This window comes from Caenorhabditis briggsae, assembly GCF_000004555.2.
Source record: "Caenorhabditis briggsae complete genome, chrI, whole genome shotgun sequence".
Lineage (NCBI taxonomy): Eukaryota > Metazoa > Nematoda > Chromadorea > Rhabditida > Rhabditidae > Caenorhabditis > Caenorhabditis briggsae.
Genome location: NC_013489.2, coordinates 1,132,989 through 1,155,022, shown reverse-complemented (window position 1 = coordinate 1,155,022; position 22,034 = coordinate 1,132,989). Strand labels below are relative to the sequence as shown.

General features: G+C 35.6%; 1 protein-coding gene across 1 annotated transcript; it reads left to right on the top strand.

The window, feature by feature from the left end:
• Positions 1-5,990: 5,990 nt before the first annotated feature.
• Cbr-pde-6 lies at positions 5,991-21,656 on the top strand (the record flags this gene model as incomplete). The annotated part of the gene is made up of 10 exons (XM_045238012.1): positions 5,991-6,152; positions 11,910-12,002; positions 13,183-13,262; positions 15,863-15,916; positions 15,983-16,034; positions 16,158-16,259; positions 17,360-17,568; positions 19,083-20,208; positions 21,244-21,337; positions 21,511-21,656. 10 exons carry the CDS (start codon positions 5,991-5,993, stop codon positions 21,654-21,656), a joined length of 2,118 nt encoding a protein of 705 aa, XP_045096511.1.
• Positions 21,657-22,034: the final 378 nt, after the last annotated feature.

Below are 22,034 nucleotides of genomic sequence, written 5' to 3'. Positions count from 1 at the left end.
AGATTCTTAGATTCTTAGATTCTTAGATTCTGTAGATTCTTAGATTCTTAGATTCTTAGATTCTTAGATTCTTAGATTCTTAGATTCTTAGATTCTTAGATTCTGAGATTCTTAGATTCTTAGATTCTTAGATTCTTAGATTCTTAGATTCTTAGATTCTTAGATTCTTAGATTCTTAGATTCTTAGATTCTTAGATTCTTAGATTCTTAGATTCTTAGATTCTTAGATTCTTAGATTCTTAGATTCTTAGATTCTTGAAGCTAGACTGTCTGCGTCTCTCTGAGAAGACGCAGACATTTAGAGTGTCTTGTTGTCTGCGTCTCTAGCCTCTTTAACTTCGGATAGCTATATCTCGGCTTCTAGTAGGGCTAGAAAACTGGTTTTTTTTGCTATAGACCGCGATTTCAAATCTAGTCGATTAATTGGAAAAATCATTCAACCCATAAAAATATACAAATCACAAAACTTTTTTCCCCCCATTCGCCAAACCGAATCAACCAAACACATACTACACCTGTCGGTTGATCTATCTCGACCCGCGAATGGCTATCAGAAGGGAAAACAAGAAAAAAGATATGACGTCATTTTTATCAATGATTTGTTGTTTTAGGCTATTGTTGACCACAAGAAAACTGTTCTAGAACTTTCTAGTTTGTTGCATGTTTTTTTGGCTTTTTGGGTTCCAAAGCCTACGAAACTCGTCCAAAATGTTTCAATTTGTTTGAAAATTTCAGAGAATACTAAACAAAACTGGAGCTTCATTTTTGTAATTGACAACTTTTTTGTGAAATTTGAGCCTGAAGATATATGCCGCGTGGAAGTGCGGCACCCAATGCTTTGATACCAAGCTCACTGTTTCTAAGTCACTAAGTCACTAGTTCTGCCCCTAGAGAAAACAATCGAATCTAAATAAATTTTATGTGAATTTGTGAAGCTTGTCTAGCTTTACATTTTGCAATTTAGATCGTTTGAAAATATTGATTTTGAAGCAAGTTATGAGCCGCCTTCATGGAAATGCGGCACCTATAGGAGGGTGACCGGCGTCCACGTGGCGTATCTCGTTAGAGCGCGTTTGCACCAAAAAGTTGTCAACTACAAAAATGAAGCTCTAATTTTGTTTAGTATACTCTGAAATTTTTATAAGGATCGGACAACTTTCAAGGATATTTTCCGAGGCCTTAAAACTGGCGGGTTTCAAATAATTTTTCTGAAAATAAGTTTTCAAAAAGCTTCCTCAAAAGCGTCTTTCAGATTTTAGATTCTAGAATTCTGGTCCATCTGTGCATCCAGATGTCCAATATGATGACCCACCGTCCACTCACGTCGTTGGCGGCGGCACGTATTCAGTTGTAGTCGTCGCTTCGGTAGTCGTCGGTCGATACTCGACGAGCTCCCAAAATCGGGTCGGTTGGGAGCTGTTCCACACTTGATCCTGGTTTTCGCGATAGAGAACCTGAAATCCTTAAAATTCTCTCCTAACAATTTCTTATCAATTTGTATAATTTTCATAAAAATTGATCCAAATTGCTCCAAAAAATCATACTCTCTAATTTCAAGCTCAATTATCTCAGCTCCTGTAAAAGATATCAAAAAGTAATCAACTGATAAAATGATAAGCATAAAATGACACATGTTTTGTCAGTTTACCGTTTTTGGATAACTGTTATAGGAACCGAGAAAATTGGGTTCAAAGAATCAACACTTCTGTGAAGCTAGGTTACAGAAGTGCTTCTAACTTTAAGTCGATTTATCTCGTTTTCTGTAAAAGATATCAAAAAGTAATCAACGGACAAAAGATTAATCATAATATCCTCAACATTTTATCAGTTGACAACTTCTTGATACCTTTTATAGCAACAGAGATAATTAAGCTGAAAAATTGAAGTCTCCATTTCGGCTAGCCAAAAAATCATACTCTTCCATTTCAGGTTCAATTTAACTTGGTTTCTATGAGAGATATCAAAAAGTGGTCAACTGTTAAAATGTTTAGCATGATCTCACAAAAATTTTATCAGTTGAACACTTTTTGATATCTTTCATAAAAACCGAGATAAATCGAATCAAAGTTGGATGGGGGATCTTCTGCTGTTTCACGAATGTCAATGCTCTTTGAGCTCAATTATCTCGATTACTGTAGCAGCCACTTAACAATGCCCAACTAAAAAAATGTTTGTTATTTTATGCTAATTACCACAGCTACCTGTTTTCCTCAAAATCAGATTTTTTGATTTACTTTCAAAGTAAAAATCAAACTTTGATCTTTTTATCAGTCAGTTTTTTCAACACGCGGTTAATGACACGGAAGTCATATGATTCAGATCGAGGTGAGTAGTGAAACCAATTAAATTAGAAAAGAAAAACTGGGCTGATTGTTTTTGCAAAAGAAGACGTTGTTGGAAGAAGGATAACAGATGGGTTACTGTAGTAACATTGGTTTATTTTGAGAGATAAGGAATGTAGTCTAGCTTCCAACTTTCAGGTTCTACAAAACTACTTCAAATATTTTCGATTTTTCTGAAACTGTCAGAGTATACTAAACAAAACAAGAGCTTCATTTTTGCAGTCGACAACTTTTTGGTACAAGTACGCTCTAGCGAGATATGTCACGTTCCTTCTTTATGCGGCAACGGCGGCCGGCGCCGAGGAGGGGTCCAATTGACGGCTCATAACTCGCTTCGAAATCAACATTTCGCAAAAATTAAAATTGCAAAATGTAGAATTTAAAAAGCGCTACACATTGATATAAGTTTTACTACTTTGTCATTTTTAGAAAATTTCCCTGAAGCGGTGAACAGCATCTGACCCCAAAACAGGCCCACGCAGGTGATGGCTCATCAAATGGCTTATATCTTGCTTCAAAATCAAAATGTTTGTATGAATCAAATATGAAAATGGAGGACTTGAAATGCGCTACAAATCGATATAAAATTCAAATAGTTTTGAGTTGTAGCCTGGAGAACCGAAATAAAAACCGCCTTATGATCGCCCGCTCAGTATGGTTACTTTTGTGTGGCATGCTGTTCAGGAAAACTTGCTTTTAGTAACAAAATTTATATCAATTTGTAGCGCTTTTGAAGTTCTACATTTCACTTCCTGAACCATCCGAAAATATAAACTTTGAAGCGAGACATAAGCCAATAACCATCCTTCTTGAAAACTTTGCCAATTCCAAGGGAGATGGTTCTCAAAATCGGTCTTAACTTTTTTCAAGCTCAATATTTTTGACAAATTCAAATTGCAAAATGTAGGCCTTGAGAAGTTCTACAAAATCATATAAAATTCATCTGTCTTCACTCAGAACGTCAGTGCTAGGCTCGCGGTCCTTGTACGTCGTTTGCTCCCCGAAGCAAGGTGCGTCCCTACTAGGGCGGCTTAAAGGTGGCATATCTCCCTAGGCTTGAGGTTTACAAAAAAGTTGTCAACTACAAAAAGAAAGCTTGAATTTCGTTTAGTATATTCTGAAAGTTTCAGACAAATCAAAAAATTGTGAAGTACTTTTATAGGGACCTGAATGCTATGTTATGCAAAATAAAACACTTTATGAACTTAAAAAGAAGCAATTTAGACAGAAATTGATGTTAGATGAAGCGTTATCTGAAAATCTGAAACTGTTGCTTTGATCTCTCGGTCCCAAAAGTAATACATTATTTTTCTTCGCCCCATCAGTGATGGAGGCCATCACCATCATCATTTTCGTTTCTTGAAAATGGGGACCACTTAGGAAAGAAGACGACTAGTATCCAACAAAACACAAATTGATGCCAATTGTTCGGAAGATACTGAAGAAGAGCCATTTGATGATGACAAGCAGTGTCTCTGTGTCCCATCCGTCAGAACAATGGGCGCAAAAATATAGATTCTTGCAGGAAGCACCTGTTCAGTTAGGGCGGAAAACGCGCTCCAAAGAGAAGAAACTTTGAGCTAGTTTATCTCGGTTCTTTTGAGAGACATCAAAAAGTGGTCAATTGATAAAATGATAAACAAAATATAACACAGATTTTTTTAGTTCACCATCTTTAAATAGCTGTGATAGGAACTGAGATAATTGAACTCAAAGAACTAACACTTCTGTGAAGCTAGGTAACAGTAGAGATCCCAGCTTTGAGCTAATGTACCTCGATTCCTATTAGCGATATCAAAAAGTGGCTAACTAAGAAAATGTAGCTGATAATATGATAAATGTTTTATCAGTTGACACTTTTATGATAGCTTTCACAGAACATGAGATAATTGAGCTCAAAGAAGCAACACTTCTGTGAAGCTAGTTAACAGAAGAGCTCCTAACTTTGAGCTTATGTATCTCGATTCCAAAAAGAGGTATCAAAAAGTGGTGAACTACGAAAATGTAGCTGATACTATGGGAATTATTTTATCAATTGACAATTTTTTGGTATCTTTTACAGGGACCGAGATAAATTTGGTTTAAGATTGAAAAGAAAAATTTTGAAATGACTTTTTTTTTAATTTCAGGACAATTTGTGCAAATCTGTGAAAAAAAAGCTGAAAAAAAAGGATTATTACATTTAACAAGAACCAAAACTTTATTATTAGTGTGCAAAACTTTATTTTGAAAAAAATGGGCGGAGCCTGAATTTTTTTTAGAACTTTGAAAATTTGGATTTTTCGAGTTTTCAGAATTTCTGGAAATTTCGAAATTTAGGGTTTCATATTTTCAAATTTCGAGGAAATACCAAAACTTTGGGATTTATGAAATTTCTTAATTTAGAAATTTCAAATTTCGAAATTTCAAGAAAATCGAATGTTTCGGATTTTTGAAATTTCTGAATTTCTGAATTTTTGAATTCCTGAATTTCTGAATTTCTGAATTTCTGAATTTCTGAATTTCTGAATTTCTGAATTTCTGAATTTCTGAATTTCTGAATTTCTGAATTTCTGAATTTCCGAATTTCTGAATTTCTGAATTTCTGAATTTCTGAATTTCTGAATTTCTGAATTTCTGAATTTCTGAATTTCTGAATTTCTGAATTTCTGAATTTCTGAATTTCTGAATTTCTGAATTTCTGAATTTCTGAATTTCTGAATTTTTGAATTCCTGACTTTCTGAATTTTTGAATTCCTGAATTTCTGAATTTCTGAATTTCTGAATTTCTGAATTTCTGAATTTCTGAATTTCTGAATTTCCGAATTTCTGAATTTCTGAATTTCTGAATTTCTGAATTTCTGAATTTCTGAATTTCTGAATTTCCGAATTTCTGAATTTCTGAATTTCTGAATTTCTGAATTTCTGAATTTTTGAATTTTTGAATGTCCAGAAGTTTGTATTTTCCATAGAAAACTTTTAAAAGAAAAAAGTAATTCCTCCCCTCCAATTATCTCTTTTTCCCAGACATTTTTCATCCAATTATATTCATTTTAAAACCTTTAATTACTCTTAATTACCCCCCTAGACAAACATTTTCATTTCCAAACCCAATTTTATTAGTTTTAATCATATTAGACATACTCTGACAAACACGGAAAAAAGACACATACGTAATCAAAATTGCCTCCCCCTCCCCTCTTCTGCCCTCTTCAAATACACTATATCATCACAAAAAAGGGGAGCAAGAAGAGCAGAAAAAGAAGAAGAAGAAGAAGAAGAAAAATTGGTTTGCGCTGATTACCTGAAATTGCGCCGGACCGGGCAGCACACGATGGAGCATCAGAAGAAGCGAGAGAGCGAGAGACGCAGACATCTAGGCGAGGGTATATGGGGAAGTGTATGGGGGGAGAAGGAAGAAAAAGAAGAAGAAGAAGGAGAAGAGATGGGCGGTGCATATAGATGACGATGACTTGGGGGGCAGGCGCGGTTCGAAGAAGAAGAGAGACACGAGGGAGAAAGAGACACTAGAGATAGAGAGACGGGGAAGAATAGGAAAAGAGAAAAAGCTTTCGGGAGGGGTGCTAGAAGGGACATACACATACACACATAGCACACACACACACACAACCAGGCTCGGAGCACACAGCCAACAGCAGTTTTGTGGCAATGAGATGGTGCTGCGGTGGGTCGTATTCTGAAAATGGATCGGGCGGATCGAGGAACACCCAACAACAGCCGACACCTTTGCTGACAACGGCGGGGACGGCTGCACAGGTGTCCACCACACACGACACTTTTGGACCCATGCAGGTGAAGATGCACAAGACGGTGAGTTTTTTTTTCTATTATGATTGTTTATTAATAATCTTCTAGAGGGAGATTCTAGACTCGAGATTTTTGGAACCCTCCCCCCTTTTTGATCAATTCCGAAATCGGGGGTTTGAACCTAATTTAGCTTGACGGCTCGTATCTCCCTTCAAAATCAATATTTTTGAATAAACTAAAATTTTAAATATAGAACTTAAAAAGCGCTACAATTTGATATTAAATGCATTATATTTTCTGCTACCTCAGCTTCTCAGCAACCACCAAAGTTTACAGCGAGGGACGAAATCGAGTCGCTCATTCAATAACGCATATCTCCCTTAAAAATCAATATTTTAGAACAAACTACAATTTGAAATATAGAAGTTAAAAAGCGCTACAAAATGATAGATTATTTGACGATACCGACTTTTTGAATTGTTCCGAAATTCGGGGTTTGAGCCAAGTTAGGAGGGTTCGAACTTGATAACTCATTTGATGGCACATATCTCCCTTTAAAATCAATATTTTTGAATAAACCAAAATTTGAAACATAGAACTTAAAAAGGGCTACAAATTGATATTAAATTCTTTTGTATTTTTTGCTACCTCAGCTTCTCAGCATCCATCAAAATTTATAGCATACGAGGGACGAAATCGAGTCGCTCATTCAACAACGCCTAACTCTTTTCAAAATTGATATTTTCAAATAAATTAAAATAGAAAATGTAGAACTTAAAAAATTCTACAAGTCGATATAAAACTCAAATAGTTTTTATATTCAGCCAGTTGAATGGGAAGCGTTAATCTTTAGAGCCCCGACGCGTAGCATAAAAGTGACCAACGCGGGTGGTCGTTCATAAAATAGCTTATATCCTGCTTCAAAATCAATATATTTCAATAAATTAAGATGTAAAATGTAGAATTTAAAAAGTTCTATAAAATGATATAAAATTCAATTTCACTGGAATTTCAAATTCAGAACCATGAGATCATGAAGGAGCCAACGCTAACCTAGGCGATTTTGGCGCCCTGCCTTTTTGACGGTCTCTAGCTCAATAGTTGGGTTGTAAGTACTATAAATTTTATATAACTTTGTAGAACGTTTTAAGGTCTACATTTCACTTTCTGATTTGTTCAAAAATTTTAAGTTTGAAGAAAGTTATGCGTCCGACAAGTATGACAAGCTGAGATTCCTCCCTTTTAGTCGTCTTGTTGTTTTGATTTTAAAAAACAAAAAAATGTTAAAGTCAATACCATTTTATAGAGCTTAACAATGATTACAGTAGTCATTTTAAATATTTCAGAAAACGTTGAAATTTGAGGCCTCTTGAAAAATCAGAAAAATCAAACTCGTGGGAAAAATATTAAAGGCGCCACTCCGCTGAGCTTTGAGGGCGCACCAACTTCAACACTGTCTATCTCGGTTGTCATGAAAGATATCAAAAAGTGGTCAACTGATAAAATAATTAACAGACATTTTGTTAATTAATCATTTTTTGATAACTCTTACAAGAACTGAGATAAGCTAACTCAAACGTAAGGTAATCGATTTTTCTCTTGTTGACCTCACTACAGATCCCATAAATTTTTAGTCGATTTATCATTGTTCCTTTAAAAGATAATTAAAAAAGGCCAATTAATAAAAAGTTTTATAATATCACCGACATTTTATCAGTTGGCACTTTTTTGATATCTCTTACAGTAACCGAGATAATTGAGCTCAAAGAGCAGAAGCCTCAGCTTGTGACAGGTTGGCGTCGGAAGTTGACTCCATTTATGTCAGTTCCTGTAAGAGATATCAAAAAGTGATAAACTGTTAAAATGTTTATCATATTATCACAAGTATTTTGTTAGTTGACATTTTCCCGGTATCTTTTACAGGAATTGAGATATCGATTTAAAAAAAATTGTTTGTATACATCAAACAAAGTCTGTATATATTTGTCTGAAACTTGAGATTTTCGCCTATAAACTTCTTCAGTAAAAAATTTTGGGCAATTTTCTTTTCCCAAAACAATAGTCTCCTTCTTTTTTTTCCTTCACCATTCGTTGCTTTTTTTTCATTTTCAGTCCCATCCTCTTCTCTTTTTTCTGCTCGTGTTCTCACAACAAATTTATTGCAAAACAAAAAAAAAGAGAGAACTGCAAAATCCACTTTTTTCAAGCTTTTTGCTGTTTCTGCTGAAGTTTCCCAGGACTACAAAATTTTCGAAAACATATATTGACAAAAAATTGAATAAAACATTTTTTTTGTGATGTATGCAAAAATGATGGGAAACAAATCTTTGGAGGAGAAGAAGGGACTGAAAAAATGTCTTACTTGTCGGACGCATAACTTTCTTCAAATTTAAAATTTTAAAACAAATAAAAATTCAAAATGTAGAACTTGACAAGATCTACAAAATGATATAAAGTTCTATAATATTCATAGGCCCAGTAATAAGCCGGAGACTGTCAAAAAAGCAAGGCGCCAAAATCGCCTAGTTGGCTCCTTCATGATCTCATGGTTCTGAATTTGAAATTCCAGTGAAATTGAATTTTATATCATTTTATAGAACTTTTTAAATTCTACATTTTACATCTTGATTTATTGAAATATATTGATTTTGAAGCAGGATATAAGCTATTTTATGAACGACCACCCGCGTTGGTCACTTTTATGCTACGCGTCGGGGCTCTAAAGATTAACGCTTCCCATTCAACTGGCTGAATATAAAAACTATTTGAGTTTTATATCGACTTGTAGAATTTTTTAAGTTCTACATTTTCTATTTTAATTTATTTGAAAATATCAATTTTGAAGAGAGTTATGCGTTGTTGAATGAGGTACCCCTTTCTGTGCCGCATGCTGTCAACTAAAGTGAATGCTGAGAAATTGGGATGGCAAAAAGCATAATTAAATAAAATACCATTTTGTAGCGCTTGTTAAGTTCTATGTTTCAAATTTTGGTTTATTCAAAAATATTGATTTTAAAGGGAGATATGGGCTGTCAATTGAGTTATTAAGTTCGAACCCTCCTAACTTGGCTCAAACCCCGAATTTCGAAACAATTCAAAAAATCGGTATTGTCAAATGAACTATCATTTTGTAGCGCTTTTCAACTTCTATATCTTACTTTTTGGTTAAATTAAAAATATTGATTTTCAAGGGGATATAAGCCATTTGATAATCAACCAACCCGCGTTGGTTGACCAATACCTGAATTTCTGAATTTCTGAATTTCTGAATTTCTGAATTTTGTGAATTTCTGAATTTCTGAATTTCTGAATTTCTGAATTTCTGAATTTCTGAATTTCTGAATTTCTGAATTTTGTGAATTTCTGAATTTCTGAATTTCTGAATTTCTGAATTTCTGAATTTCTGAATTTCTGAATTTCTGAATTACCGAATTTCTGAATTTCTGAATTTCTGAATTTCTGAATTTCTGAATTTCTGAATTTCTGAATTTCTGAATTTCTGAATTTCTGAATTTCTGAATTTCTGAATTTCCCAATTTCAGACTATTCAAAATTCTAATTTTCCGCTTTTAATAATTTTTAACTCTTTGAAAAAGTTTCAGAATTTCTGAAAAATTGATTTTTTTGGAAAATTCGAATTTCAACAATTCCATTATTTAGAGTACAAAATTCTTCTAGATTTTCAAGGTTAAAAACATCTTTAGCGTCTCAAAACTCTTCTGGAAAACGTATAAAATCCTAATCTGTCTCTCTCTCTCTCTCTCTCTCTCTCTCTCTCTCTCTCTCTCCCCTTCTTCTTATTCCCATGTCATCAAAGATCTTCTGAATTTTGTGTAGAAAAAGAAGAAGGCGTTGCTCTTCTTCTAGACCCTGTCAGCGCTCATCTCGATGACAAATCGTGTATTCGGCGCCTCTTCTGGAGCCGCGGAGAGATTCTGGAGAAGAAGAGACGCAGAGAAGACACAGCAGTGAGCAAAAATTCCAAAGAGTAACAAAGTTGCGGGGAGGGGGGATGGATAAAAGTCTTCCCTTCTTCTTAAGGGGGACCCGAGGGAAATTTGAGTTTTCTTTAAAAACTTTTTTTTCAAACATTTTCAAATTTTTGATGACGTGGAATTGGAATTTTCGATAGGATAGCAGCAGCACCAGCAAACATGTATTGATAAGAACAAATTTTTTTTTGCCCGTTTCTTTTTTTTGAAAAGAGTTAGACTGCACACACACACACACACACACACACACACACAATATTCTAACCTGTGACATACATTTTTTTTTGCCTTCTTTTCATTCATTCAGCCCTTTTTTTGCCCTGGTTCCCACCCCTTTTTTTTGCTCCTTTTTCTCCGCCCCATCTCTCCTTTTTGCCCCTTCATCACCTTCTTCTTCCTCTTCTTTTTCCTCTTCTTCTAAATCCAAAATTCCCAAAAAAAATTTTTTTTTGGAAATTATTTTTTTTTGTAATTTCAAGAATTTGATAATGCACGAAAACGAGAAAATTCGACAGTACTTTTTGAGCACTCAGCGGACGTTTGAGGTGGGTTGAGAGGCCTGAAATAGGCCTTAAAATAGAGTTTACAGACCTAAAATGCCTAAACTTTGCCTTTATGGGTACTTGCCTATGTTTCGCAGGGCCTGAAAATAGGGCCTGAAATGCCTGAAATGTCTTAATTATAGTTTTAACACTGTTAGCGTAAAGTTTAAAAGAGCCTGAACAGCCTGAAAAGCTTAGTATAGAGTCTGAAGGGGTCTAGTGGGACCTGACAGGCCTGAAAAGCCTGAAATACCTTAGATAGGCTTGTAGATGTACCTGACCAAGTTTCAAAAAGCCTGAAAAGCCTAATATAGAGTCTGAAGGGATCTAGTAGAGCCTGTCAGACCTGGAACTCTCAAAAGGCCTAAAAAGGGCCTTTGTTGTGCCTGAAGTGGTCTAGTAGGGCCTGAAACGCCTGAAATGCCTTGATTAGGTTTTAATGAGTTCCTTGAAAAATACCTGGCTACATTTATCAAAACCTTACGTACCTAAAACGTCTGAAAAGCCGAAATACACCCTTTGAGGTGGTTGCCTAATTTTTGCAGGGCCTTACAGACCTGAAAGGCTTAATTTAGATTTTCAGAAATATCTTGCTAGGTTTTACAAGGCCTGAAATGCCTGAAATGCCTTAGGTAGATTTTTAGGGTTACCTGACTAAGTTCGATAGAGCCTTGCGGACCTGAAAAGCCTGAAAAGCCTAAATATGTCTTCTTAAGTGCCTAGCAAGGTTTTTGCAGGGCCTAACTGTGCCTGAAGTTTCTGAAAAGCCCGATTAAGGCCTTTCAGGTAATTGCCCAGGTTTTTGCAGTGTCTAAAAGAACTGAAATGCCTCAATTAGGCTGGCTAGATGCAATAGGACCTTACAGACCTAAGATGCCTGAAAAGCCTAAATACACTTTTTGAGGTAGTTGTCTAGATTTTGCATGGCCTAACAGACCTGAAAAGCCTAAATTAGGCTTTTAGGGGTATCTGCCAGTAAACCTTTGGAGTATTTGACAAGGTTATATAATGCCTGAAAGGCCTGAAAGGCCTGAATTGCCTAAAAATGCTTCTTTACTCAAAAATGTTACAAAAATTGATTTTCAAGTTTTTTTTTTGCTGGAAAAAAATCCTTAATTGGTAATACCCGGAAATTCAATTTACCGGGTTTTCAAAGAACTGAAAATTGATAAGAACACCGCGGTTTCTTATCAATTTTTCGGAATTTTTCTGATTTTTGAAAAATTCAAAAAAAAAATTTTTTTTTGAAAAATTCAAATTCCCGCCCAATCAAAATTTCTTTGCAGGCCGTCATCGTGACAGAAGGTACCGGGGAAAGTGTGCTGCTCGACTCGCTTCGATCGTCCGGCTGGAATTGTACAGTTTCGTTCCCGACACAGGTAAATTTTTTTTTGAAGTTTTTGAAAAAAATAATTCTGAAAAAAAATTTTTTTTGGCTGAAAATTTATTATTTCTGAAATCTGAAAAAACCAATTTATTAACAATTTTGATTGTCATTTTATCTTGGAATTCTTCTGAAAACGACGAATTTCGCTCCAAAATATATGCCCCAACCAAAAAAAAATTTTCAGCATAAAAAAATATTTTTGGCTGAAAATGAGCAGATGCTCTCTGAGGGATTAGTGCGCATGATAATGTATATATTGTGACACACACACACACACACACACTGCGTGTGAAAATGTAAAGTACATGCATTAGTGAACAATTGAATATTATGGGTTTTTGGATTTTTGGCTGGAGGAAGTGGAATTAGAGATACACCTCTAATGAAGGAGATTAGGTGATTAAAGATTAAAAAAGAGACATCTGGATATTTTCAGAAATTCAGAAATTCAGAAATTCAGAAATTCAGAAATTCAGAAATTCAGAAATTCAGAAATTCAGAAATTCAGAAATTCAGAAATTCAGAAATTCAGAAATTCAGAAATTCAGAAATTCACAAAATTCAGAAATTCAGAAATTCAGAAATTCAGAAATTCAGGTATTGGTCAACCAACGCGGGTTGGTTGATTATCAAATGGCTTATATCCCCTTGAAAATCAATATTTTTAATTTAACCAAAAAGTAAGATATAGAAGTTGAAAAGCGCTACAAAATGATAGTTCATTTGACAATACCGATTTTTTGAATTGTTTCGAAATTCGGGGTTTGAGCCAAGTTAGGAGGGTTCGAACTTAATAACTCAATTGACAGCCCATATCTCCCTTTAAAATCAATATTTTTGAATAAACCAAAATTTGAAACATAGAACTTAACATTCAGAAATTCAGAAATTCAGAAATTCAGAAATTCAGAAATTCAGAAATTCAGAAATTCAGAAATTCAGAAATTCAGAAATTCAGAAATTCAGAAATTCAGAAATTCAGAAATTCAGAAATTCAGAAATTCAGAAATTCAGAAATTCAGAAATTCAGAAATTCAGAAATTCAGAAATTCAGAAATTCAGAAATTCAGAAATTCAGAAATTCAGAAATTCAGAAATTCAGAGATTTTCAAAAATTCAAGAATATTCCGGAAAATCTGAAAATGCTAAAATTCTAAAATTCTCATTTCCAGGCCACATCAGACATTGAATCCATATGCCCATTAGCTGTATTTATCGATCTTCGGGTGCCGCATCCTTCACAAGTCGCAAAGTGAGTTTTTAGATTTTTTGGTCGACCGCGGTCGACCACACCGAATTGTCCCACCTTCTTGAATATCGAATTAGACTTTTTCCCCAAAAAACCCTTCTAAAAAGGCTCTCAAAAGATTCTAAATATCCATTTTCTAGAATTTCGACCGCGGTCGAGATTCCATGGTCGAGCCGCGTTTACCCAGACAAACTATAGTGTGTTTGTCCATTCGTATTCCTTCATTCTTTACACCTCGAAACCATACATACAATAACAACAACATTTCGGGGACGGACAAACCGAATTGAATAGAAAAAGAAAGTAAACTTACTAGAGTCAGAGAGTACACATTGTGTGTTCCCTTATTTACATGATTCTATCCAAGTTAGAAGGACTAAAAATAAGGGTTTAAAGGCACAGGGACATTAAAAAGTATATAACTTTGGAACTTGTGGGGGTCCGCCGTTGGAGGTGCTAGCTTTAGACGCTATTAGCTTTAACGCCATATATCTCGCTTATCGTAAGAGATATCAAAAAACAATCAACTAATAAAATAATCAGTATTTTATGTCAAACATTTTGTTAATTAACAATTTTAAAGTAGTTGCTATAGGAACCGAGATAATTAAGCTCAAAGTGTGCAAGTGTAGTGTGGCGCCGCCGCCAACTGAACTGCCCCCTCCTTACTGTGCGCCAACTTTGAGCTTTTATATCTCGCTTCCCGTGAAAAATATCAAAAAGTGGTCAACTAACAAAATAATTAAAATAATATAAAAACATTTTGTTGGTTAGCAATTTTTCAAAAGCTGTCATAGGAACAGAGATAATTAGGGTCAAAGTGCAAATACTTCCCGTGAAGTTTGTAACAGAAGATACCCAAACTTTGAATCTATATATCTCGGTTCCTATGAGCGATATCAAAAATCAGTCAATTAACAAAATAATTAGCATAAAATAAGAAACATTTTATTAATTGACAAATTTTTGATATCTTTTATAGGAACCGAGATTTTGAGTTTTAAAAAAAGGGTATAATTTTATAGTGCAATTTTATGTATATCTCATCTCAAAATGGATCAATTTTCATGAAAATTATACAGATTGATAGCAAATTTTTTAGGTGTTTGTATTTTTTAAACTTAAGCTCTCAAACTTAAAAAAAAGCTCCTAAGCTTGAAAATCAACGTAAGCATATCTACAGTCCATAGCTAGCGCAGCTAGAGTCTATAATCAATTTTTGGATGTCCTAACCCATAACCCATTTATCTCGGTTCCCATAAAAGATATCAAAAAGTGGTCAACTAGTAATGTGCTTATCATCATATCACCAACATTTTATCAATCGGAAAATTTTTGATATCTTTTACAGAAAATGAGATACACTAGATCAAAGATTGGTGTGGTTATTTGAATGTTTACAGTGATAGCAGGGACTCTAACTTCAAACCCATAAATCTAATTTTCCGTAAGAGATATCAAAAAATGAATAACTGATAAAATAATCAGTTCATTACAACAAACATTTTATTAGTTGACACATTTTTAATATCTCTCATAGGAGCCGAGATAATTGAGCAATCCATTATTCGAACCTAATCTCCTTCAACCTCCTGGATTATAATGGATTATATCTCATATTTTGTTTCTTTGATCTCTTCTCTGAAAAATAGTATACATACTACATATGTATGTATACATTTGTTATATATTCTCACGCCTTCTTCTTTTCCCTCCATCAAATCCGATGACACACATTCTGATGAGAATGTTGTATCATTTTTGCTCACAAAAAACAACAGAGAGAGCAAAAAGAGCAAAAAATTTGGAGCAAAGCAGGACACGAGGTGTGGGGGGATTACGTATATGATCAGTTGATGATGATGATGATAACATTTTGGAGTTTTTAAATTATGGACTTTTTGAAAGGGACTTGAAAAGTTGGAGAAAAAGCAGTAGGAACTGGGCTTCCACTTTGAGCCAACTTATCTTGGTTCCTATAAAAGATATCAAAAAGTTGTCAACTGATAAAATGTTTATCAAAATTCAAAAAATATTTCATCAGTTTATTACTTTTTGATATCTCTTATAGGAACCGAGATATATGCATTCAAAGTTCGGACATATTCTGTTTCAAGCTTCACGGAAAGTATTTGCACTTTGACCTTAATTATCTCAGTTCCTGGGACAGATATCAAAAAGTTGTCAACTGATGAAATATTAATCAATATTTGGAAAATATTTTATCAGTTTATTACTTTTTGTTATCTCTTATAGGAACTGAGATAAATTGGGTCCAAGTTAACTGATTTTTGAAAAATTCAAATTTTGAAAAAATTCAAATTTCCAAATTTTGTGATTTCTAAAATTAGCATTTCTGTAGTTTTGGGATTTCTGAATTTCTGAATTTCTGAATTTCTGAATTTCTGAATTTCTGAATTTCTGAATTTCTGAATTTCTGAATTTCTGAATTTCTGAATTTCTGAATTTCTGAATTTCTGAATTTCTGAATTTCTGGAATTTCTGAATTCTGGAATTTCTGAATTTCTGAATTTCTGAATTTCTGAATTCTGGAATTTTTCGGAATCTCAATTATTTTTAATCAATAAATATTTTTTTTTCAGAGACGTCTCCTCGGTGAGCACTGAGGAGGTGCTAATTGCGTCAATTGCGGAAAAGTGAGTGCTTTTTCAATTTTTCTGAAATTCCTGCAAATTCTAAAATTCTGAAATTAATATTTTCAGACACATCAGTGAAAAACGACGGAGAGCTCTGGCGCAGTCAAATATTATTCATGTAAGCGGAAACATTTTTTTTTGCTTGATTAAAAAATTCTTTTCAAAAAAAAATTCTTTTTTCAAGATTCATAAATTATTCAAAAGTCAGATGATGTATCTATCTGATAATTAAATATTCCAGCATGTGACGTGGAACACTCGAGATGTTTCATTATTCGATTACGTCGGACGGCTCGCCAACCGGATTCGTGCTCTGCCGGCTCTTTTTACAGTTTTGGATGAGGTAAGTTGTTTTTGAGCCAATTTATCTCGATTACTGTACAAGATGTGAAAAAGTAGTCAACTAATAAATTGTTGCTGATAATGTGGCAAACATTTTGTCTGTTGACCACTTTTTGATATCTTTCACAGGAGCCGAGAGATATGAGCTGCAATAATTTGAAGATTCCCTTCCCTTGAAATACACTCAAATTAGCTAAAAATTAAATAAAAAACAATTTGGGACCCAAAGAAATCAAACTCTTGGGTCTTCTGCTCCAAAGTCAATCCTCTTACTCACTGCGCCATTGAGACACCGCGCGCTTTGAGCTACCGCGGCGCCCAAAAGGGCGCGTAAGCGTGCAGTGATGGCGCAGTGGGAAGAAGAGATGTACTTGTAGCTGAAGACCTAAAAGTTTGGTTCCTTTAGGGACCAAACGTTTTTTTATCATTTTTAGCTTTTAGGGGTATATGTTTAAACTCGAAATTTTGGATTTTGACATTTTTTGATAAACAAAACTAAAAGAGCTTAACAAGTAGGTTCTCGATTTCTGATTTTCAGGGTTCTCTAGAATACCGTAATATCTTTAAGGCCCAGATTTCCTGAATATCCGAGTTTCTGAATTGCAGCTTTGATTTTTTGGAATTTCCGAATGCTTCAAATTTTTACGTTTCTTGAAGTCCTTGAAATTCCAAATCGCAAAAAAAAACTGTGATTTTCCAACGAATTTCTGTCCAAAAACCAATTTTCTAGCTCATCTAGACGCCGAGATAAAACCTTTTAAAGTTCAGGGGAAACGCAGACAACGAGACACTCTAACTGTCTGCGTCTCTCGCCACCTAAACTTTAAAAGCCCATAGCTCGGCTTCTAGATGAGCTAGAGAACGTATTTTTGGACAGAAATGTAAAACTTATTTAGATTTTCAAATTTCCTAAATCTTCATTTTTTTATTGTAGTTTTAGTTTTCTGGAAATTTTGATTTTTGCCAATGTCTACCTTCTGCAGTGTTTAAACTCTCAAGAATCTCAAACTGCGACTTTCCGGGAATCTCAATAATCTTCAAATTTCTAAACTTTTCCAAAAACAATTTCCAAAATTTTCGAAATTTTCCTTTTTTTTCCAGACGGACCAAGCAGTGGAAGTGTGTGACGAGCATCGTGTAGTGCAATACGTGAATCGTGCCTACGAAAACGTCACCGGTTGTATTCGATCCGAAGTCATCGGACAGCCTGAATCGGAAATGAGACGGAAATCATTGCCAAGGGCACGTGGAGAGGAGGAGCGGAGGCGGAGCTCCGATTGGAAATTCATACGGGTACCTTTTGCGAACAAGTGAGTCGTCTTTTGGGGATTCTCAGGATTAAAGCTTTCATTCGGTCGGGGAAATTAGGCCGACCGACCGACCGCCGACCGAATCCGTGCATTTTTGCGTCAACATACCGGAGAGTGTTTGCGTACGCAACACTCTATTTTAAGACGAACTAGGCATTTTTGAATTTGTGAACTGGGTTCACCACCACTTGACGCCCAAATGCACAGATTCAGTCGACGCGCCGACCGATCGGTCAGCTCGGTCGGCGGTCGTCAATATTCCACCGACAGCAATGGAAGACTTACTTAGAATGCTTAGCTTTTTGGCATTTTTGGAGTTTTTAGGATTTTTGAGATTTTCATTGTAAATTATAAGGATTTTTGTAATTTTTTTTGTAAATTATAAGAATGACAACGAGACACTCTAACTGTCTGCGTTTCTCGCCACCTAAACTTTAAATTAAACGTCCATATCTCGGCTCCTAGATGAGCTAGAAAAGTGATTTTTTGACAGAAATGTACAACTTTTCTCAGCTTTTCAAGTTTTAGCTCAAATCAAAAATTTTGGGGTCTAGGATTCTGAGATTTTTTAAAATTTAATTTGTCTAATTTGAACATATGAAAATCGAAAAAAAAGTCCACATTTCCGTTCAAAAATCACTTTCCTAGCTCATCTAGAAGCCGAGATATGGGCATTTAAAGTTTAGGATGTGAGAGACGCAGACGACGAGACACTCTAACTCACTGCGTCTCTCGCCTCCCAAACTTTGAATGCCGATATCTCGGCTTCTAGAGCAGCTAGAAAAAGGATTTTAAGATAGGAAAACGTAAAATTCAAATACTTTTCAAAAAACTAGATTTTTTGAAATTTCTGCAAAAAATTTTCTGGAACTTTTTTTCTGAAATTTCAGAATATTTTCAGATTTTCAAATTTCATATGTTTCCGTTCAAAAATCACTTCTCTAGCTTGTCTAGAAGCCGAGATACAGCCATTTGAAATTTCGGAGAGACGCAGACAACGAGACCTTCTAACTGTCTGCGTCTCTCGCCTTCCAAACTTCAAATGGCTATATCTCGGCTTCTAGATGAGCTAGAAACGTGTATTTTCGACAGAAATGTAGAGCCGTCCGAAGATTTTCAAATTTCTTTTGGATTCTTAGATTTATAAGATTTATAGGATTCTTAGGACTCCTAACTTTTTGATACTTATATTCTTAAAGGTGGGGGGACATGAGAAAAATAATGTTGTCGAAATTCCGTTTAAATATGCTCCTCGAGGAGTTGAACTTGTCGAGGCGAGTGTTGAAGGTGCGGCGTCGCTACCGACTGAGCTACGCGTGCAAAGAAAAAGCCGCTGCCCGATTGCATACATAAAGGCGAGGGCGACAGCTGTACGCAGAGTGACATTAAGCGTTGTACACCGTTACGGTAGAATGCATACTCTGGCCCCAAAAATCCCCCGTAAAATCTCCTGTCCCCCCACCTTTAAATTCATAGATTCAGATCTTGGAATGCATAATTTTCTCCATTTTCAGTAGTCAATTCGTGTATATGAAACGCTCAAACACAACCGGTGAAGCGGCAATCTTCCGCGACGTCTCCCTCAAATCCCTCAAATCCCAAACCGGCGGAATCGAAGCCCCGATCTCCGAAGTGCTCACCATGCTCCGCGACGTCTCGTGTCGTGTAGACGGTGAGCCAGCTCAAACTATCAAAGACGCCATGAAAGTTCTCTCCTCCCACGAGTTGTATGCTCCAAGTATCAATCGATTCCGTGACGCTGATCGAATCGCAACCCAATACTACGATGGTCTAATCCGCCTACATCATCCAGCTAGGCAACGGAAGCGAAGCGTCGTAGATGCTCATCGAGAGAAGCGAGGATCCCATGGAGAGCGTCGAAGGGTGTCTGCAGATGTAAAGAATGCGTTGGAGAATGACAACTGCTGGAAATTCGACATCCTTCATTTGGAAAAAGTCTCCGATCACCACGCATTGTCTCAAGTTGGAATGAAAGTCTTCGAAAGATGGAAGGTTTGCGAGGTTCTCGGATGCTCTGACGACCTTCTGAATCGCTGGATCCTCTCTATCGAAGCCCATTATCACGCCGGCAACACTTATCACAATGCCACCCATGCTGCAGACGTCCTGCAAGCCACGTCTTTCTTCCTGGACTCCCCATCAGTAGCCATCCATGTTAATGAGTCGCATGCAGTTGCTGCACTCCTCGCAGCTGCAGTACATGACCTAGATCATCCTGGAAGGGGAAATGCGTACTTGATAAATACAAGACAATCACTGGCTATTCTCTACAATGATAATTCAATCCTGGAGAATCATCATATCGCACTGGCATTCCAGTTGACGCTCCAACATAATGCCAATGTGAATATATTTTCGAATTTATCAAGAGAGGAGTTTATCCAAATGAGACATGCGATGGTGGAGATGGTTTTGGCAACGGATATATCCAGACATTTTGAATATTTGGCAAAGTTTAATAAGATGCATGTGACTGATGTTGCGGAGGAGCAACGGGATACAAACTCCTTGACCATTTGCGATATGTTGGTGAAGTGTGCAGATATCTCGAATCCGGCGAGAGAATGGGGACTTTGTCAGAGATGGGCCCATCGTATTGTTGAGGAGTACTTTGAGCAGGTATACTGTCTTTGGGGTTAAAGAAAAGTGTTATGGCTCGGAAGAAAATTGGTTTGAATGGTTTTTGAGACGTTTTTTGGCTGAGCTTCGCTATACTTTATCTTTGAGCTCTATTATCTCGGTTCCTATATGAGATATCAAAAATTTGTCAACTACAAAAATTTTTATCATAATATCAGAAATATTTTATAAGTTGACAAATTTTTGGTATCTCTTATAGGAGCTGAGATAATTGAGCTCAAATAAGGTGATTTTTTTGGCTGAGCTTGGCTATACTTGATCTTTGAGTTCAATTATCTCGGTTCTTGTAAAAGATTTCAAAAAGAGGCCAACTGATAGAACAATTAGCATAAAATAAGCAACATTTTGTTAGTTAGTAATTTTTAGATAGCTGTTACAGTAACTGAGATAATTGAGCTCAAAGAGCAAAGATTACCGTAAAACTTGTAACAAAAGATCCTCTTAACTTCTAGGCAATTTATCTCGGTTCCTATGAAAGATATCAAAAAGTGGTTCACTGATAAAACAATCAACATAAAACACTAAACATTATGTTAGTTGGCCATCTTTTGGTAGCTATCACAGTAACCGAGATAATTGAGCTCAAAGAGCAAATACTTCCCGTGAGGCTTGTACCAGTAGATGTCCGAACTTTGGATCTATATATCTTGGTTCCTATGAGAGATATCAAAGAGTGGTCCACTGATAAAACAGTCAACATAAAATAAGCAACATTTTGTTAGTTAGTAATTTTTAGATAGCTGTTACAGTAACTGAGATAATTGAGCTCAAAAAGAGTGGTTTTTTGGGGCCTTTGTTTTGGCTGAGCTTCGCTATACTTGATCTTTGAGCTCAATTATCTCGGTTCCTATAAGAGATATCAAAAAGTTGTCAATTACAAAAACGTTTATCATAATATCAAAAATATTTTATCAGTTGACAAAGTTTTGATATCTCTCATAGGAGTTGAGATGATGGAGCGTGAATAAGTGGTTCTGAGATTCTCATAATTCTTACAAATTCTCAAATTTTCAGACTCGCGAGGAAAAAGAAAAAGGATTGCCAGTAACCATGGAGGTATTCGATCGTAACACCTGTAACGTCCCGATCACGCAGTGCGGATTCATAGGTAAGCAAGTGCGCTCTATTGGACTTTTTGAACAATTCGAATTTTCCGTTTTTCTCGGCCGCCAATGGTCCGTTTTCCGATTTTTAGGGTTTAGAATTTTTCTGGGCCGCCAATGGGCTGCCAATAATCCGTTTTTTGTCATTTTTCAAAATTTAAAATCTGAAAATTTTCAGATATGTTCGCTCGTGAAGCATTTGCCACTTTTACGGAGTTCGCAAAACTCGGTGAGCTCTCTGAGCAATTGGAGTCAAATTATGAGAAATGGAAGCTGATGACGTCACAATGGACGCCGACACACAACACAAATTTGGTGCTTTAGAACCAATTTTTTTCATGTTTTTTCAAAAATTTTGAATTTTTTGAATCCTCACTTTTTCACTTTTTTCACTTTTTTTTGTTTTTTTCTTGTTGCCCACACATCTAATTGCTCATTCTTAAAATTTCCTTGAAAAATGATTCTAGACAATTTCAGCCACACACACATCATCATTCTGATTTTCATCTCCTTGATTTTTTGAAATTTCAAACTCCCGCTCTTTTTAATTAAAATCAATCTTGCCGGTTTTCTCACTTTTCCTAAACCCGCTTATCCTTTTTTTTTGGAATTTTCAAACGATTCGAATTTTTCCCTTTTTTTTTGAAAATCTCGGTTGTATTTTGGAATGGTTTGGAGGGGTTTTGAAATTTTCGAAAATTC